The sequence below is a fragment of the Mauremys mutica genome, chromosome 3, assembly GCF_020497125.1.
Source record: "Mauremys mutica isolate MM-2020 ecotype Southern chromosome 3, ASM2049712v1, whole genome shotgun sequence".
Lineage (NCBI taxonomy): Eukaryota > Metazoa > Chordata > Testudines > Geoemydidae > Mauremys > Mauremys mutica.
In genome coordinates this window covers 162791169-162806893 of record NC_059074.1, presented here as the reverse complement: position 1 = coordinate 162806893, position 15725 = coordinate 162791169, and the positions used below count along the sequence as shown (strand labels likewise).

General features: G+C 38.2%; 1 protein-coding gene across 3 annotated transcripts in view; it reads left to right on the top strand.

The window, feature by feature from the left end:
- SPATA17 (spermatogenesis associated 17) overlaps window positions 1-15725 on the top strand; it is a 164563-nt gene that overhangs the window by 13477 nt on the left and 135361 nt on the right. For all 3 annotated transcript variants that reach the window (XM_045010250.1, XM_045010251.1, XM_045010252.1), the window contains exons 4-5: window positions 293-343; window positions 7853-7956. In XM_045010250.1, coding sequence (XP_044866185.1) covers window positions 293-343; window positions 7853-7956 — 155 coding nt within the window. The remainder of the gene's footprint in view (window positions 1-292; window positions 344-7852; window positions 7957-15725) is intronic.

Genomic DNA, 15725 nt, shown 5'->3' with positions numbered 1-15725 from the left:
TGTTATTCTACTCTCAGTAGAGCACCATTGATTATCAAACTCAGCGGAGAGCATTTTATGATCATATATCTCCATTAGCTCCTACTTTGACTACCATAGATTTTTCTGGTTAAGCCTGCATTATGTATTAGGAAGCCTATCTCTTCAATATAAAGTTTGATTTTATTCTCTCTAAGCCTAGAACTCTTATTATGTATTATGTATAAAGATTCTTATCTTTTATATGTAAAAATAGGAGCACTATCTTTGTGTAACTGAAATGTATGCCATCTTTTTTTTTCTTGATTCACAGACAGCATATTTTATTATGAAGATGAATTTCTACAATGAAATGGCTGTCAGGGTAAATATTTCTTCACTTGTTAAACAAATGAAAAGTCAATTGTGCTCCGAATTTGCTTTTAATAAAATGAGCAAACCAGAATATATAAACTTGATTGATATGCTGATGGTAAAGGGGAGGAAATAGCATATAGTTAAAAATTAAAGTTACACTAAGTAATCATGGTAGTATTTGAAAATTACTGCTAGATTTAAGACATTTGTATGTAAATTCTTGTACCTTTTAACATATGGTGATAAAAGACAAAAATACCAAAAAGCAACCCACATATATGCATGTGTGTATGTGTATGTACAAACATAAACTGAATTCCCATCTTTGTAAACTATGACTTTGTCTGACTCCTCCAAATCATAGTATGATATCTGTGTCTATAACATCTTTAATTTAACTTTTATGCTCTATTCTTTTGGAATAAATTAGTAGAACTTTCATGCATTTATGTATCATTAGATAATATGATAGTACGTCATATTAGCCACTGTCATATTTCAACTTTTATTAAATGCAGTAGTTTAATATTCATAGAGCCCATTAGCCCCATAAATTGATAGGGTGCCTGATTGAATCCATTTGCAAAATACATTTGAACCAATTAAAATAAACTTATAACAACACTAAGAATGGTTGTTTTTACTAACATTGTGGTTTTAATCAGGAAAGAACTGAATGGAGTAGACATTAATAGCCTGTAACACCTTCAAAGATAGTTAATGAATAGCCAGACCTTGTCTGGTTGATAAACTTAGGATATTCTAAGTCTGTTATATGTCTGATTGTTTCATATGAAAAAACATCTTTTTAAATTTTAATTGCTAAGTTGTGCATTTCTTGTCTCTTACTTATCTACCTTTGGCTACTAACTTAGACATATTTACAACTGGTTGAAATGTGGACCAGTGAGCCAATGTGTAGGAGGAGCATAGAGGCTATTGGCTGTCTTTGAGAGGAAGTGAAACACAGACAGCGGTCACAGTCTTCATTCTTATACTGCAGGAATACAGATCAAAAACTAAGAAAAAGTGAATAATTTTAACATTATTTTTCAAGATCAATCAATATGGAGCTCCCTCTAAACTCTCGTTCAGCTGGTAGAAGCTATCATTGAGAAAAATTTCAAGGAAATTTTAATAAACTTTTGTCGCATTTTTATAGATATCATACAGAAATGCTTTGAAACAATAACTTCCTAATTTCCTATGTAAATCTTCCCTCCTCCTTCATTTTTAGTTTCACAGTAGGAGGAGGTGCAGTGTAAATAAGCATCTTATTCTTTTGAATTGTATTAGTACTCCACAGAGAAGGTAAGAACACAGCAGACTTTATGTATCATTGTGAATTTTAATGATTTTGAAAGGTTCTGGATTGATAGCCTTGGCACAGAACATATATATGAGCAGTGACAGTGCAAGCTTTTCTCACAAAACCCCTGCTAACGTGTGTCAGCCCTGATCTAAAGAAACCTCTAGATGGCTGGGGTAGTTCAGTCTCCAGACGCATTTGTCTCTGATGAAACTGCCAGCAAGGGTGGCAAGTAGCAGTGATAGTTTGTGCAATATATATGTTTGTTCCCTAGGAACCAGACAGGGACCACAAAATGCATTTCACACAGCTTACTGAGCAGCTATCATATGATGGTATCTTTGGTCTTGTAATGGACAGTGTAATTACTTCATTAGTTAATAATATTGCAAATATTTTTTCTCAGGAAATACGGGAAAATGCTCTGCTGCATGTGCCTTTTCTAAGAGAAAACATGGATACATATTAGTGCATGGCATGGCCCCGTAATTTATTTATTCTGCAGAAGCAGTCATCCAGCTGGCAAAGTGAGCACAAGTTAATTGACTAAATACATAGGCAGAACTGTGCTGACCTCAGTGATGATGTAATCAGTGATTCTTTAGAGAAAGAAGGATGCAAACAATCCTTGTACTTCATTTAATAAAAACAGAGAATAATAACGTTTGTCAAAGGGAAAACTGCAAAATCTATTTTATCCATTACATAAGTGGTTAGCAGTGTAAAGTATTGCATTCCTGGGCCGCTGGGTCCCGATCCAACAATACATTTAAGCACATGCGTAATTTTAAGAACATGAATAGTCTTTGGAATGAGATCTTCATTCTCTTCCGGCCTCTTTACTCTGCATAAAAGGGCCAGAGTGCTGTAAAAGGGCCCTAAAAGCCTGATATGGGGAGGATTTCCTTGATGCAGGAACTGCAAAAGACAGGCACTAGACTATATTCTAAGGATTCCATCTCAAGCCCTGATATAGGGGGTATGTTGGGGTCAGGACCTCAGCATGCAGTGCCATGGAGATCCCCATAGGGCAGGCTTGGGAGGCTGCTGTAACAGACCTCTGGAGCTTTTTAGGTTACACCAAGGGCCTCTATCACCCTCAGAGCAGCCCAAGGTTGGGCGAGCACAAGAGTGACTTAAACCCATTTAGTCCCCTCTCCCTCTGGGTTGTGAGTTCGGTGCTGATTCTCTCAAAGTCATAGCACAGAATCTCACCCTTGGTACATATCTTAGGAGTTGAAGGTGCTTAGAGGAAAATCCTACCCACTTTGTGAGTAGGCTCCAATTGCCCAGAAATACATATTTTGTTTGAGTTTATTGCTTAGTTAATAGCTGTTTTAAAAGTATTCTACAATGGGATAAATGCTGCACTGATTTACATCTCATGCAGCTGAAGTCAGTGGAAAATCACAAAATTTGTAAATCAGCTCAGAAATAGGTCTTATGTCTCTTTCAGCACTACCAGGTTTCAGAAGCAGTTACATACTCAGGTCAAATATACTTGTGCAAAACTGCAAAAGAAAAGAGTAGGGCCTTTGATATGCAACATAAAACAAAACTCTTTTTTTGTACATTTGTAATCACAGTATTGGGTCTGATTTTCAGCTAATATAAATTTGCGTAGTCCCATTGTTTTCAATGGTGTAAAACTGCCTAGTGTCACTGACTTCAGTGCAAATATATCAATTTACACCAATAGAAGATCTGGTCCATTGTTTTAATTTACTTATAAACACTGGCTGTGAGTCTCCATTGCATACATCTTGTGTAGTCATTGATACCTATGCAAGTAAAATGCTACCATTTTGATATGGTAGAGTTTTATACCCATTTTGCCTCCTTGTGCACAGGTGTAAATGGCTGCACAAGATGCAGGCCAGTAGAGAATAAGGTCTGTTGGGTTTAGGGATAGCTGCTATAGGGCCTGATTTACAACTGCTTTACTCCAGTTTTACATGAGTGTAAACCCATTGAAATCAATGGAGTTACATTAATAGAAAACTGGAATATAAAAGTCGTGAATAGGTTATTTAGTGTGTAAGTGCATTATACTCTAAGCTTTAGAAAATACTTTTAAAATCAAGATTAGATTAAAAGTGAAATGTGACTCATGGACTTAACCTCTTGTATACAATCAGTGTTTTGCCTCATAACCAGGGCCGGCTCTAGGTTTTTTGGCTGCTCCCCCGCCCCAGCTTTTTTTTTTTTGCTTTTACACGTTTGCACTTTGCAGTTTTGTTTTGACTGTTCAAAATTTAAAAAAAAATGAAAACAGAGAATTTGTAGTTAGTGAAATAAAACCATTTCCTACTAGTGTAATTTTAACATTTAATTTTAACAAAACCCTCCCGCCTAGCCCAACTCTTACCTTGCTGTGGATCTGGCCCAAGGCGGATTCAGCTCCCGTCACCACTGCTCCCAGGGCCAGGGGTTGGGGCTGCTGCTGGATCCCAGCCCCGCTCATCCCTGGTCTTCGCCTTGGCCCTGGCACGACCTGGGCTCAGCCCGGGCTGCCGCTCTGCTCCCCTCTCCCCTCCCCTCCCCTGGCAGGAGGTGGCACAGAGGGGAGGAGGTGGAGGAGGAGGAAGAGGCGGGGACAAGCCAAGGAGGAGCAGCTCGCCCGGGTGCCATGTCCCCCCCGTCCTCTGCAGCCAGAGCAGGGCACGAACAAGCCGAGGAGGAGCGGCCTGTCCTCTGCAGCTGGGCAGGGCCGCGCTACCGGCTCCCGCCGCTCTTCTGCGGTCAGGGGCCACCCCTCTCCCCCAAGCGGAGCCGGTAGCGCGGCCTTGCCCCTGCTGCAGAGGATGGGCCACTCCTCAGCTTGCAGCGGCGGGGACAAGCCGAGGAGGAGCGGCCTGTCCTCTGCAGCCGGGGCAGGGCTGCTCTACCGGCTCCCGCCTGAGGGGTCGGGGGTGCCCGCTGCCTGTGGGAGAGCAGCGGGGACACGTTCCCCACTTAGCTGGCTCCCTGCCCTGCTGCACCCGGCGGCAGAACAACAGGCTGGTTCCCGCCCCCCGGAGCGGTCAGGATCCAGCCCGAGATGCCACTTCAGGTATGAGCTGGGGCCCCAGCATTATGCCGCCCCATATATTTTGCCGCCCTAGGCACTTGCTTGTTTAGCTGGTGCCTAGAGCCGCCCCTGCTCATAACTGTATCAGCCTAGCTGGTTACATTAGGAAATGGCCTAAAACTGCAATAGGAGGAGTAATATTCAACATTAGGGTATACTCATAGTGTTCATGTTCAGAAGCTATCCCACATCTCTATGAGCTCCTGGATTGTTTGGCCGTAGATACTGTTATCTGTCTCTCACCTCTGTAAAAACAGAAGCATTCAGAAATGGTTTAAAACATAAGCTTATCTTATTGAATTTATTTTCTGTGAATCAATTTTACTTTTTGAATATTGAGTGGCGAGATATTATTCTCTTTCTGTTTGGATGATTTAAGGTTGCTGTGAATTTTCAGCAACCAAAGTAATCCCCTCAAAATAAAATAATAATAATAATAAAAAATCTCATGAGCAGATGGCTTTTGATATATCAAGGTTTTGCCATTTGTTTTAGTGCTTAAAATAAACATTATTTATAAGACCACTTACATTTTGATGTTACTTAATGAGGAATATGCATCATTGATTTGACTAGCTTAAGAGGTCATTTAGAACTTGCCTGTTAACAAGCTGTAATCTGCTGAGCACACAATGACTTTGTTTAAAATTATCTGTTCGGTGCTGATCAATGACAATAATTGTTTTGTACCAATCTCTGTTGAAACTTGCTAATTACTTTGAAGGGCATACACAGTTGTCTTTTTTAGAAGTGCTAAAACATTCACCTTGGGATTAAAAAGCAATATAATCATAAAACATTGTACTCTCTTGCAAAAGCAAAATTTTCAGCAACTTTTATGTAGCAAATTTTAATATAAATAGAACCTTTGTGTAAAAGACTGAAGATATACTTTATTCTCTAAACAACTTGTATTATATAGATTCATTCCCTCATGTAGCCTCTGACATGCAGAATTGGGAAAATGGAGTCATAGCATTACAAACTTTGAAATCAAGTCTGCTTTCATTTACACTAGCATATATCTAGCATACTTCCATTGAAGTTCATGGAGTTACCCTGGATTTATAATAGTGTAATAGAGGGCAGAATTTGACACTTGCAGTGAAATCCTGGCTCCAGTGAAAATACTGAGAGTTTTGCCATTGACTCCAGTAGGGCCAAGATTTCACCCTTTGTCTTTAAATCTTGAAAAATTTCCATAAAGAGGTTGATCATGGACCGCACAGATTTGGAGTATCATGTGAATAAAGATAAGGTACAAAGCGTTGGACAGAGTTTGAAGGATACTGCTTTAAGGAGAGAACAGCTATATGGCAGCCAAGTTACTCCTGCCTAATAACAGTAGTGAGGCCAAAGATGAAAACACGTAGTGCATTCACACACTAAAAATATTGTGCTGTTATCTTGGTCAGGAGTCCTCAAGAGGGAAGGAGTGGGGAGGACGGATGGTGTTTAGGGGCAAGAGCAACAAAAAAAAAGAGAAAAATCCTCCTCCTTGTTTTTGGTAACTGAACAGGTGTGTTCAAATTTTCCAGGCTCCTGGGCAGTGAGACCCCAGTCTTTTGTATGTTAGCTAGTAGACTTAGCTCTTTGGCTTTTAGGTGTCTAGTAGCATTTCTAAGTCCTGTGTGTGGACATTGGGCTGTGGGGATGGGTGTTGGGAGGTGAATGGGGGTGTGAGTGATATAAGGCTGTGATATAAGGCTGAGAGTGATAAGTTAGAAATGAGAAGTGTCATATCTAGAGAAAGATCTTAGGTAAAACAGGAGAAGAAAGGAGACAAAAGGAAGGAAATAGAGAATAGTATGTAGGGAAAGTTACATGTGTATTGGAGGGAAAGAGAAGGCAAAGAGGAAATATACACAGAAGTCAACATGAGAAAACATATATGGATATATAATACAGGAAAGAAAATGTGGAGTGGGAGCAGCCCTCTGCACTGACCCCCACATCCTCTGAATAGGGGAGGCACAAGTTGCCTCCTCTCTGTATCTGCATGTCCACATAATAGTTAATCTGGTTTTTAGTCAGCAGGCACTGAAATTACAAGAATTCTTACAACTCTGCTGCTAATTACTTCTTACTTCCATTCCCAAAGAAACAGATATTACAGTGCTAAGAGATTATTTTAAAGTGATTTAAAATAATCAACACTTTAGAGTTACCATGGTCAGAATTAAGCAGCAGAGCTAGTTTGAGCAGTGTTGTTGATTAAATTCTCAGGAAATTCTAGTCAGAATTGGGACCTAAAATTTAAAATACATAGAGCTATGAATCCCCTTCTCCTGATGCTTTATTTAGGAGACCATATGACCTAATATAGTGTATTAATAAACAGGACTACATTAAGGTAATTATTTACATGTAAGAAATTTCCCTTGTCCTTTTTTCTACATAATTCCCATCAGCTTTGTTGGAAGGATAGCATTCTATGAAAATATTATGACTAATTACTTAACAAATATCCCCACACTGTGTTGCTTCTTAGTAATAAGAATGAATATAGTGTATGGTCGGCACCTTGCAGGATGATGCCGCTTGCCTGCCGGACCCAGGGAACCGTAGCACATGCAGTGCTACCAGAAACTTCATAGAGACCCTGATTAAAAAAAACATTGGAGTTAGTGGAAAGTCTTCTACTAACTTCATGGGGCTTAGGATCAGACCCACAATATACAGCTGAGAGTATAGTAAAGCTGGGGTGATACAATGCTACGCACTGTAAATCACTGTAACAGAGGCCATCTCTGGATGTACGTCCTACCCCACTTACAGGGGTGCCACCACGTACAATGACTCCGGGAGTAGATGCCTGTGCACAGCCTCTTCTCCCTGCCACACCTCAATGCAGGCAATGACTTAAATCACAATTAGCTCATAATCACTGTCATCTCTTGATAACATCTCTAATAATGTTTGCATTTAATATTTAATTCATGCTACAGTTTTAGTACAAAACTTACTTCTCACCATCACTATATTAATGGAAAGACAAATTTACGTATATGTGTGATGTCACTTTTTAAAGCACCATCACCCTTTGAAAAACATAACGTATTTTATAAGAGTGTTGCAAACTATTTTCACTACTATATTGCATGAAATATACTAAAGTAAAAATATATTTCTTCTAGATTCAGAAAAGATGGCGAGGCTATTATATCCGAAAATATATCCATAATTACTACGCACTGAAGAAATATCTGGAAGCTATTTCTGTGAATAATGAGATTGTCAGGTAAAGATAAAAAAGAGTGATAAAACTTTAATTTCTTCTTCAGAATTAAGTGTGTTGGCGATTAAAATGTTTGCATTGGAAATTGGTTGTTGACAGTGAAAAATATAAAGACTTAGGTCTACGTTCTGTATCTGGTCCCCATACAGAACTTCCATTGATTTCTGTGGTCATTTGCCGTTGCCATCATTCCTACAGAAAACCTGATGACCATTAGGGAGCTGGTGTGTAAGACCACTGCTTCTCATGCTGACCAATACCGTCTCTATGTTTCTTTGTGCTCCCCTGTCTGTCTGTATCCACCTGTTGTTGTTTCTCTTAGGCCTGGTCTACACTGGGGGGGGGTCGAACTAAGGTACGCAACTTCAGCTACGCGAATAGCGTAGCTGAAGTCGAACTACCTTAGTTCGAACTACTTACCCGTCCTCACGGCACGGGATCGACGTCCGCAGCTCCCCCGTCGACTCCGCTACCACTGTTCGCGGTGGAGGAGTTCCAGAGTCGACGGGAGCGCGTTCGGAGTTCGATATATCGCGTCTAGATGAGACGCGGTATATCGAACTCCAAGAAGTCGATTGCTACCCGCCGATCTGGGCGGGTAGTATGGATGTACCCTTACAGTGAATGCTTTTGGGGGAAGAGGACTATCTTTCTGTTATGTGTTTGTACAGTGTTTGCCTAGCACGGTGGGGGATTGGCCTGTGACTGGGGCTCTGCAATTGCAGCATAAATAAATGATAAATAAATAATAAATAACAACATTCCCATCCAAATTATTCCCTGGTGTACCTCTACTGACCTCAGCTTCATCAGAGGACCCTTACATTTTAAGATTTTGTTTTTCTTTAAGACAGGTAATTTACAGATGTCAGAAATGCTTCTTTATTAGAGACATAATAAAACACCACTGCCGGCTCTTTGTAGGGTTCCTTGCAACAGCGGATATAATAAGGCACTGTACATATTTTCATTAACATGATCACTGGGTGATTTACCTCTATATCCCATCTTTTTTTTGCTCTTACTTTGATTGTCTTGAATGACAGAGATCATCACTCTTGCCTTTTAGGAGACTTGGACACTACCCAGGCAACTTTGTAGGTGTTCAAAACAAACAAACAAACAAACAAGCAAGCAAACAAACTAAATCAACCAAACAAAAAAAACTTACCTATTTTTGTGAGGTAAATGTATCAAGTTGTTTAGTTAAAACCAATTTCTGCAAATCTGGGTCTATATGACATTGTAAGAGACATAGTTCAGCCAAAGTATTATTAATTATTATTATTTTATTAAAATAATAAAATATTATGCAAGTGTATTATATGAAATAAATAACACAGGTAATCCAACCAGTTTTTAAAAGTCTGTAGTTATTAATCTCCAGTATTCTTATGTAAGAGTAGCTCTCTACTCTTTTATGGTGCACCTTCTTTATGATAATATGTAAATTATCATGTCTCATAAATATGTTGCTTTAGAAGTAATATAACTGCCTCCATCCACCTTTTGTTTACTGTTCATTTAGACACATATTTATGGATACAAAGCTGGTTCATATTTCAACTACAGAAACCAAATCTGAAAACAATTGTAATGGTGGGAATTGTATCAACTGTATCATTTCTACATCTTACCACATCCAGTCCATATTTTGACAAAAAATCCCAGGTTTGCTTTTTTCTGGGCAGTCATATCAGTAAACCTATAAATTTAATCACTATCTAGGATTTACTCTTGACCCTGCTGGGAGTCTAAAATGAGTACTTTGTAACTGGATGAACTGCTGAGATGCAGGTCTACTTCCTTGTTAAAAATAGTTCAATCATCTCCTCTTGGTTCCTGAACCTTAAACAAGAGCAAGTAACTGACCTACAAGCCTATGACATATATAGATAAAATAAGATAATGAGAAGTGGCATTTCTACTGTACTGAATATGGATTTATTGCAGTTTATATTTTGTTTTTCCTCCCAATATGACTTTTCTTTGTTTCATACACCATACATTTGGTATCATACTGCATTATTTTTGTATGTTTGTCTCTTTCATTAAATTCCTTAATGGTTGTTTCAGATTATTAATATGCGTAAAGTGTCAATACACTATGTAAATATTTTGTTCAACTCTTGAGTTGGGGCAAATAGGAGAGGAAATTATTTCTATTTCTTTTAATGTATAGAGCTATTGTTTTGCCGGTCATGTATCAGGTTCATCATAAATGTGACAAATTCAGTCTGCTAGGTTTATTTCTCATGTTAATATGTTTATACTCTACTTCTTTGTTTATCTGATTTCTGGCTCTTAGGGATTTTGGAGTCCACGGACAGTTTACCTGTGTGTATTTTAAGCTTTATTTTAGGGTATGTTTTCTTGGTGCTGATCTGTTTTTTTTTTAAGTCCATGTTTTCTAATACTTTTATTCATTATTAGCATTTAATAACAATTAATGCTATTTCATTTTTGTGAATTAAACGGTATTATAAATACCAACACTAAATTTTTGAAAACTATATATTTATTTATTTATTTATTTAATCATTGAGGCAAAGTAGTGTTACTGTGCACAGGCCACCATGCAACCTTGGATTTAGTTATAGTTCATCTACTCCATAGTTAGTGGTATAGTATTTTATTTTAATACATATGCAAGAATATATTTTCATACTGAGACTAGACGTTTTACAAAGATAAATTAGTTTGATTAGTTTAAAGGCTGAGTGTGCATTTGGTAGACATATACACTTGTAACCTCTTGCCCGATATGCAAAAAACTGCCCCAGGTTAAGAACAAGAAAACGATATCATGAAATTAAAAATTAGCCATAGACATGGTAGCATTAATAAAACATTATTAAGTTTGAGTGCAGAAGAACGAACATCCTTTACTTATGACAGAAACTCAAATTGGAAGTCATATTCTCTTTAGCTATTATTGTATTAGATAGATGTTGGTTTTGACTGTTACTTTATGTCTTGTAACATTAAATGTATGATGCAATTGTATAAAAAATAGCTAAATTAATTTCTTGACTAATTTCATTAGTATATCCTTCTGTTGATCTTGGTAGCTATTTATTATTAATCTATCCACTAATATTGTTTTTTACTTAATCCCAAATTTGCCCTGCACATTAGAAATAAATTGTACATTTTGTAATGAACTTGTCAACCAAATTGATCAGATACAATACATATTTTGAGTATTGAAAGAGAATCAATGGATTTTCTCTAGAAATAAGTATCACTGCATAGATCTCTTCACTGGCATAAATTATAAAAGTAGTGTGCACTGCCCCCTAGCATCTACCTCATAGAATCCAGCAGGAATGCAATGGGGAACTATGCCCTGGCCATGTTCTCAACTCAGATAGATTTTCCTCCATCCAGTCAAGAAGTGCTACCAAGCACATTGGCCAGGAAGTGCTGGTCCTATATTGTGACTGTGTAATGCATGGGAGTGCTATTGAAGGTTGGGGAGAGGTTCTCTGCATACTTCCCTCCCTCAACACACCATGTCAGGGACACTCACAATTTAGTTGTAGTTTATTTAGTGTATATAAAAACATTTAACCATTTATTACAATAAATGCCATGAATAAAAATGCATAGACAAATGAGAACAACTAAGTGCCTAAAGATGCACCCTTATAAAATGATTGATTTTTGCTACAGCTTTACTATTACAGATATTTTGAAAGTTTGGGGCAGACTCATTGGTACACTTCTGCAACTTATTAATAAACCTGGCGCAGGTTAAGCTACGTTTATGACTGCTTTTCATCTCCAGAGTGAAAAAAAGCAGCTGGAGCATTGCTGATGAAACTGTCCCTTAATTAACTCATTCATCCTTTAGCTGCTTTCATCAAGACTTTTGCTTTAGTGCTGTGTCAATGGTATTAGAGCTCTGAGCTTCTCCACACAACATGAAAACTAGCTCTGACACAACACTGAAGCAAACACTTTGGTGGTTAGAGCTGCCAACTAGATGGTGTAAATGCACATTAAAGTTTGTCATTACAATAGTTAGCATGAGGAAGACTGCTTGAATGAGAAAGCTATGAGTAGTTTATGCAGATGATCCACACACACACACACAAAAGAAAAAAAAGATACCAAACTGCACCATCATATATGCACCATCATATATGTTCCTTAATTCACATATTTTAGAGAAACAGTGTCACAATTATTTGTCTTAGTTAATTTATATAGGCCTTAGATTACACTGGTCTACAATTTTTGAGAAGTCATCTGCTTCAGAGATAAAATGTGCTATTTATTATGTATTTTGATGTGCTGAATTCAAATATGACAATTAAAACAACTGATTGGCTACTGTTTCTAAGGTATTTAAGTTTTTACATTTTATGTCTATGTATATTGTGTAGATAGTAGAGTTTTAATCATAAATTGTAAACCTAGGTCTTTTCATGTGTTTATGGTTGCTTTACATGATAATATTTCACCTGTCCTGTTTATGTAACACTTTAAAAATCAGCAAAAGGGTTATATAAATAAAATTTATTATGAAACAAAAGGCAAAAAACTACTATGTACATACTTTAGCCCTATTCAGTGTCTACTCGGCGCTTCTTGGCTTGTCTCTTGTATTCATTAAATGGAGCATCTCTTGTCACTGTCCAGCAATAGTCTGCAAGCATTGATGGGCTCCATTTGCCCTGGTAGCGTTTCTCCATTGTTCCAATGTCCTGGTGAAACCGCTCGCCGTGCTCGTCGCTCACTGCTCCGCAGTTTGGTGGAAAAAAATCTAGATGAGAGTGCAAAAAATTTATCTTTAGTGACATGTTGCAACCAAGGCTTTTGTATGCCTTGAGGAGGTTTTCCACCAACAACCTGTAGTTGTCTGCCTTGTTGTTTCCGAGAAAATTTATTGCCACTAACTGGAAGGCTGTCCATGCCGTCTTTTCCTTGCCACGCAGTGCATGGTCAAATGCATCATCTTGAAGAAGTTCACGAATCTGAGGACCAACAAAGACACCTTCCTTTATCTTAGCTTCACTTAACCTTGGAAATTTTCCACGGAAGTACTTGAAAGCTGCTTGTGTTTTGTCAATGGCCTTGACAAAGTTCTTCATCAGACCCAGCTTGATGTGTAAGGGTGGTAACAAAATCTTCCTTGATTCAACAAGTGGTGGATGCTGAACACTTTTCCTCCCAGGCTCCAATGACTGTCGGAGTGGCCAATCTTTCTTGATGTAGTGGGAATCTCTTGCACGACTATCCCATTCGCAGAGAAAACAGCAGTACTTTGTGTATCCAGTCTGCAGACCAAGCAAGTGAGCAACAACCTTCAAATCACCACAAAGCTGCCACTGATGTTGGTCATAGTTTATGCACCTCAAAAGTTGTTTCATGTTGTCATAGGTTTCCTTCATATGGACTGCATGACCAACTGGAATTGATGGCAAAACATTGCCATTATGCAGTAAAACAGCTTTAAGACTCGTCTTCGATGAATCAATGAACAGTCTCCACTCATCTGGATCATGAACGATGTTGAGGGCTGCCATCACACCATCGATGTTGTTGCAGGCTACAAGATCACCTTCCATGAAGAAGAATGGGACAAGATCCTTTTGACGGTCATAGAACATGGAAACCCTAACATCACCTGCCAGGAGATTCCACTGCTGTAGTCTGGAGCCCAACAGCTCTGCCTTACTCTTGGGTAGTTCCAAATCCCTGACAAGGTCATTCAGTTCACCTTGTGTTATGAGATGTGGTTCAGAGGAGGAGGATGGGAGAAAATGTGGGTCCTGTGACATTGATGGTTCAGGACCAGAAGTTTCATCCTCTTCCTCGTCTGACTCAAGTGAAAATTATTCTGGTGCATCAGGAACCGGCAGTCCTTCTCCGTGGGGTACTGGGCGTATAGCTGATGGAATGTTTGGATAATGCACAGTCCACTTTTTCTTCTTTGACACACCTTTCCCAACTGGAGGCAGCATGCAGAAGTAACAATTGCTGGTATGACCTGTTGGCTCTCTCCAAATCATTGGCACTGCAAAAGGCATAGATTTCCTTTTCCTGTTCAACAACTGGCGAAGATTTGTTGCAGCGTATGTGTGGGGCCTACCTCTTGTCCTGATCTCCAATTTTGCAGCCAAAATAAAGGTGATAGGCTTTCTTAACCATAGTGGTTATACTGCGCTTTTGTGATGCAAAAGTTACTTCACCACAAACATAGCAGAAGTTATCTGCACTGTTCACACAAGTACGAGGCATCTCTGCTCACTTTGGCTAAACAGAAATGTGTCCCTTTGCAAAATCAAACACTGACAAATAAGAGAGCACGACAGTGTATGATTTCTAGAGCTGATATAGGGCAATTTGTTCAGCAGAGTGATGTAAGCTTTGTTATGATTGCATCATCTATGACTTCTAGGAATAACATGATGCAATTCATATCATGTATGACGCAATACCAGCTTCAGATTGCATCATTCATTGTTTTGCCTAAAAAGCAAGTACTGTCCAAACCCAGTCATAGATTTATTCATAGATCCAGTCAAAGATGTATTTTAGTCATTTCTGGTTTAAATTGAGATCCCTTCCCTTTATAACTCACTTATCCTCCGATATTCCCAAGTCAAGGGTCGTATATACTGACCCAATAGCATAACTTGAAAACTAGAGCCAATCAACAATTTTAAGCATCATTTTCGTTCTCAGTGACCCAGAATTAGTAAAGTTTGACTACATTTATTTCAGAAGCATTTTGGCTGTAGAGCAGTGTTATCGGAAAATTTAATACTTTTTAAACCTTAAAACATTTGCCAAAATTCATTCTTTATTTATATTATGTCATAGTTTTATGGCTTTATATCTGCAACATGACAGAGCTAGAGACAATTTTTGTGTATCATTAGAAAACCTAGATTCACAACTCTTATACAGAATAAAACATCCATTTCACTTTTGGCATATCATGAAATATTGGACCTTAAAATCAATATTAGTCCAAGACAGCATATTGCCATTACTGGTTCTTTGAACAGCTGATTTTAAACCCCTGCTTTATCTGATCCACATTTAGAGGGAAAGAAAGCAACATTTTTGATATTGCCTATAAAGAGCAAAAAAGAGTTTTGGACTATTGAAAATAGTCGTGGCAAAATAGATTAGAGAGTAGACTGAGGATTAGAAAGTTTAACATACAAAATAAATGCAGCTTACTCCATGATTCGATGGTTGCAGAAAAACAAATATTTGACGGTTATCATGTTGACGAGTGCAGTTTGTATATATCTATATTCCCATTTATTTTAGACACCTACCTTCTTGAGGTTTGCAAGTTATCCTTTTTAAACTAATTTAATCATGGCAACTACTTGCTTAAATGAAAGCTATGACAGGTTGGCAGATTATATGGTAGTGTTGAGTGGAGAGCAATGGGGACAACAGGAGCTCTTTTGATTCATTTTTGATCAAAGTCAAAAGTTGCAACCTTTTACTCCCACTTTCTTTAGCTGTGGTTCTTACTCTGTTATTTTTAAAATTAAAACACTGCAAGTAAAGAAAATACCCAATCATTGTAATAAATCCATGACATAATTGCCTGTTTTCCAATGTTTTTGATGCATGCATGGTAGATCCTTTATGAATTCTGAGCAGACTAGCATGAATGCTGGTAAACATTTGGTTGACGCAGCTGTGCTTCTTCCTCTTATTCCTTGGAAGAAGGTATTTTAGAGATGAAAGGCAAAGTCCTAACATCAGGCTGTGAGGAAGCAGTTAATACAGTTTAA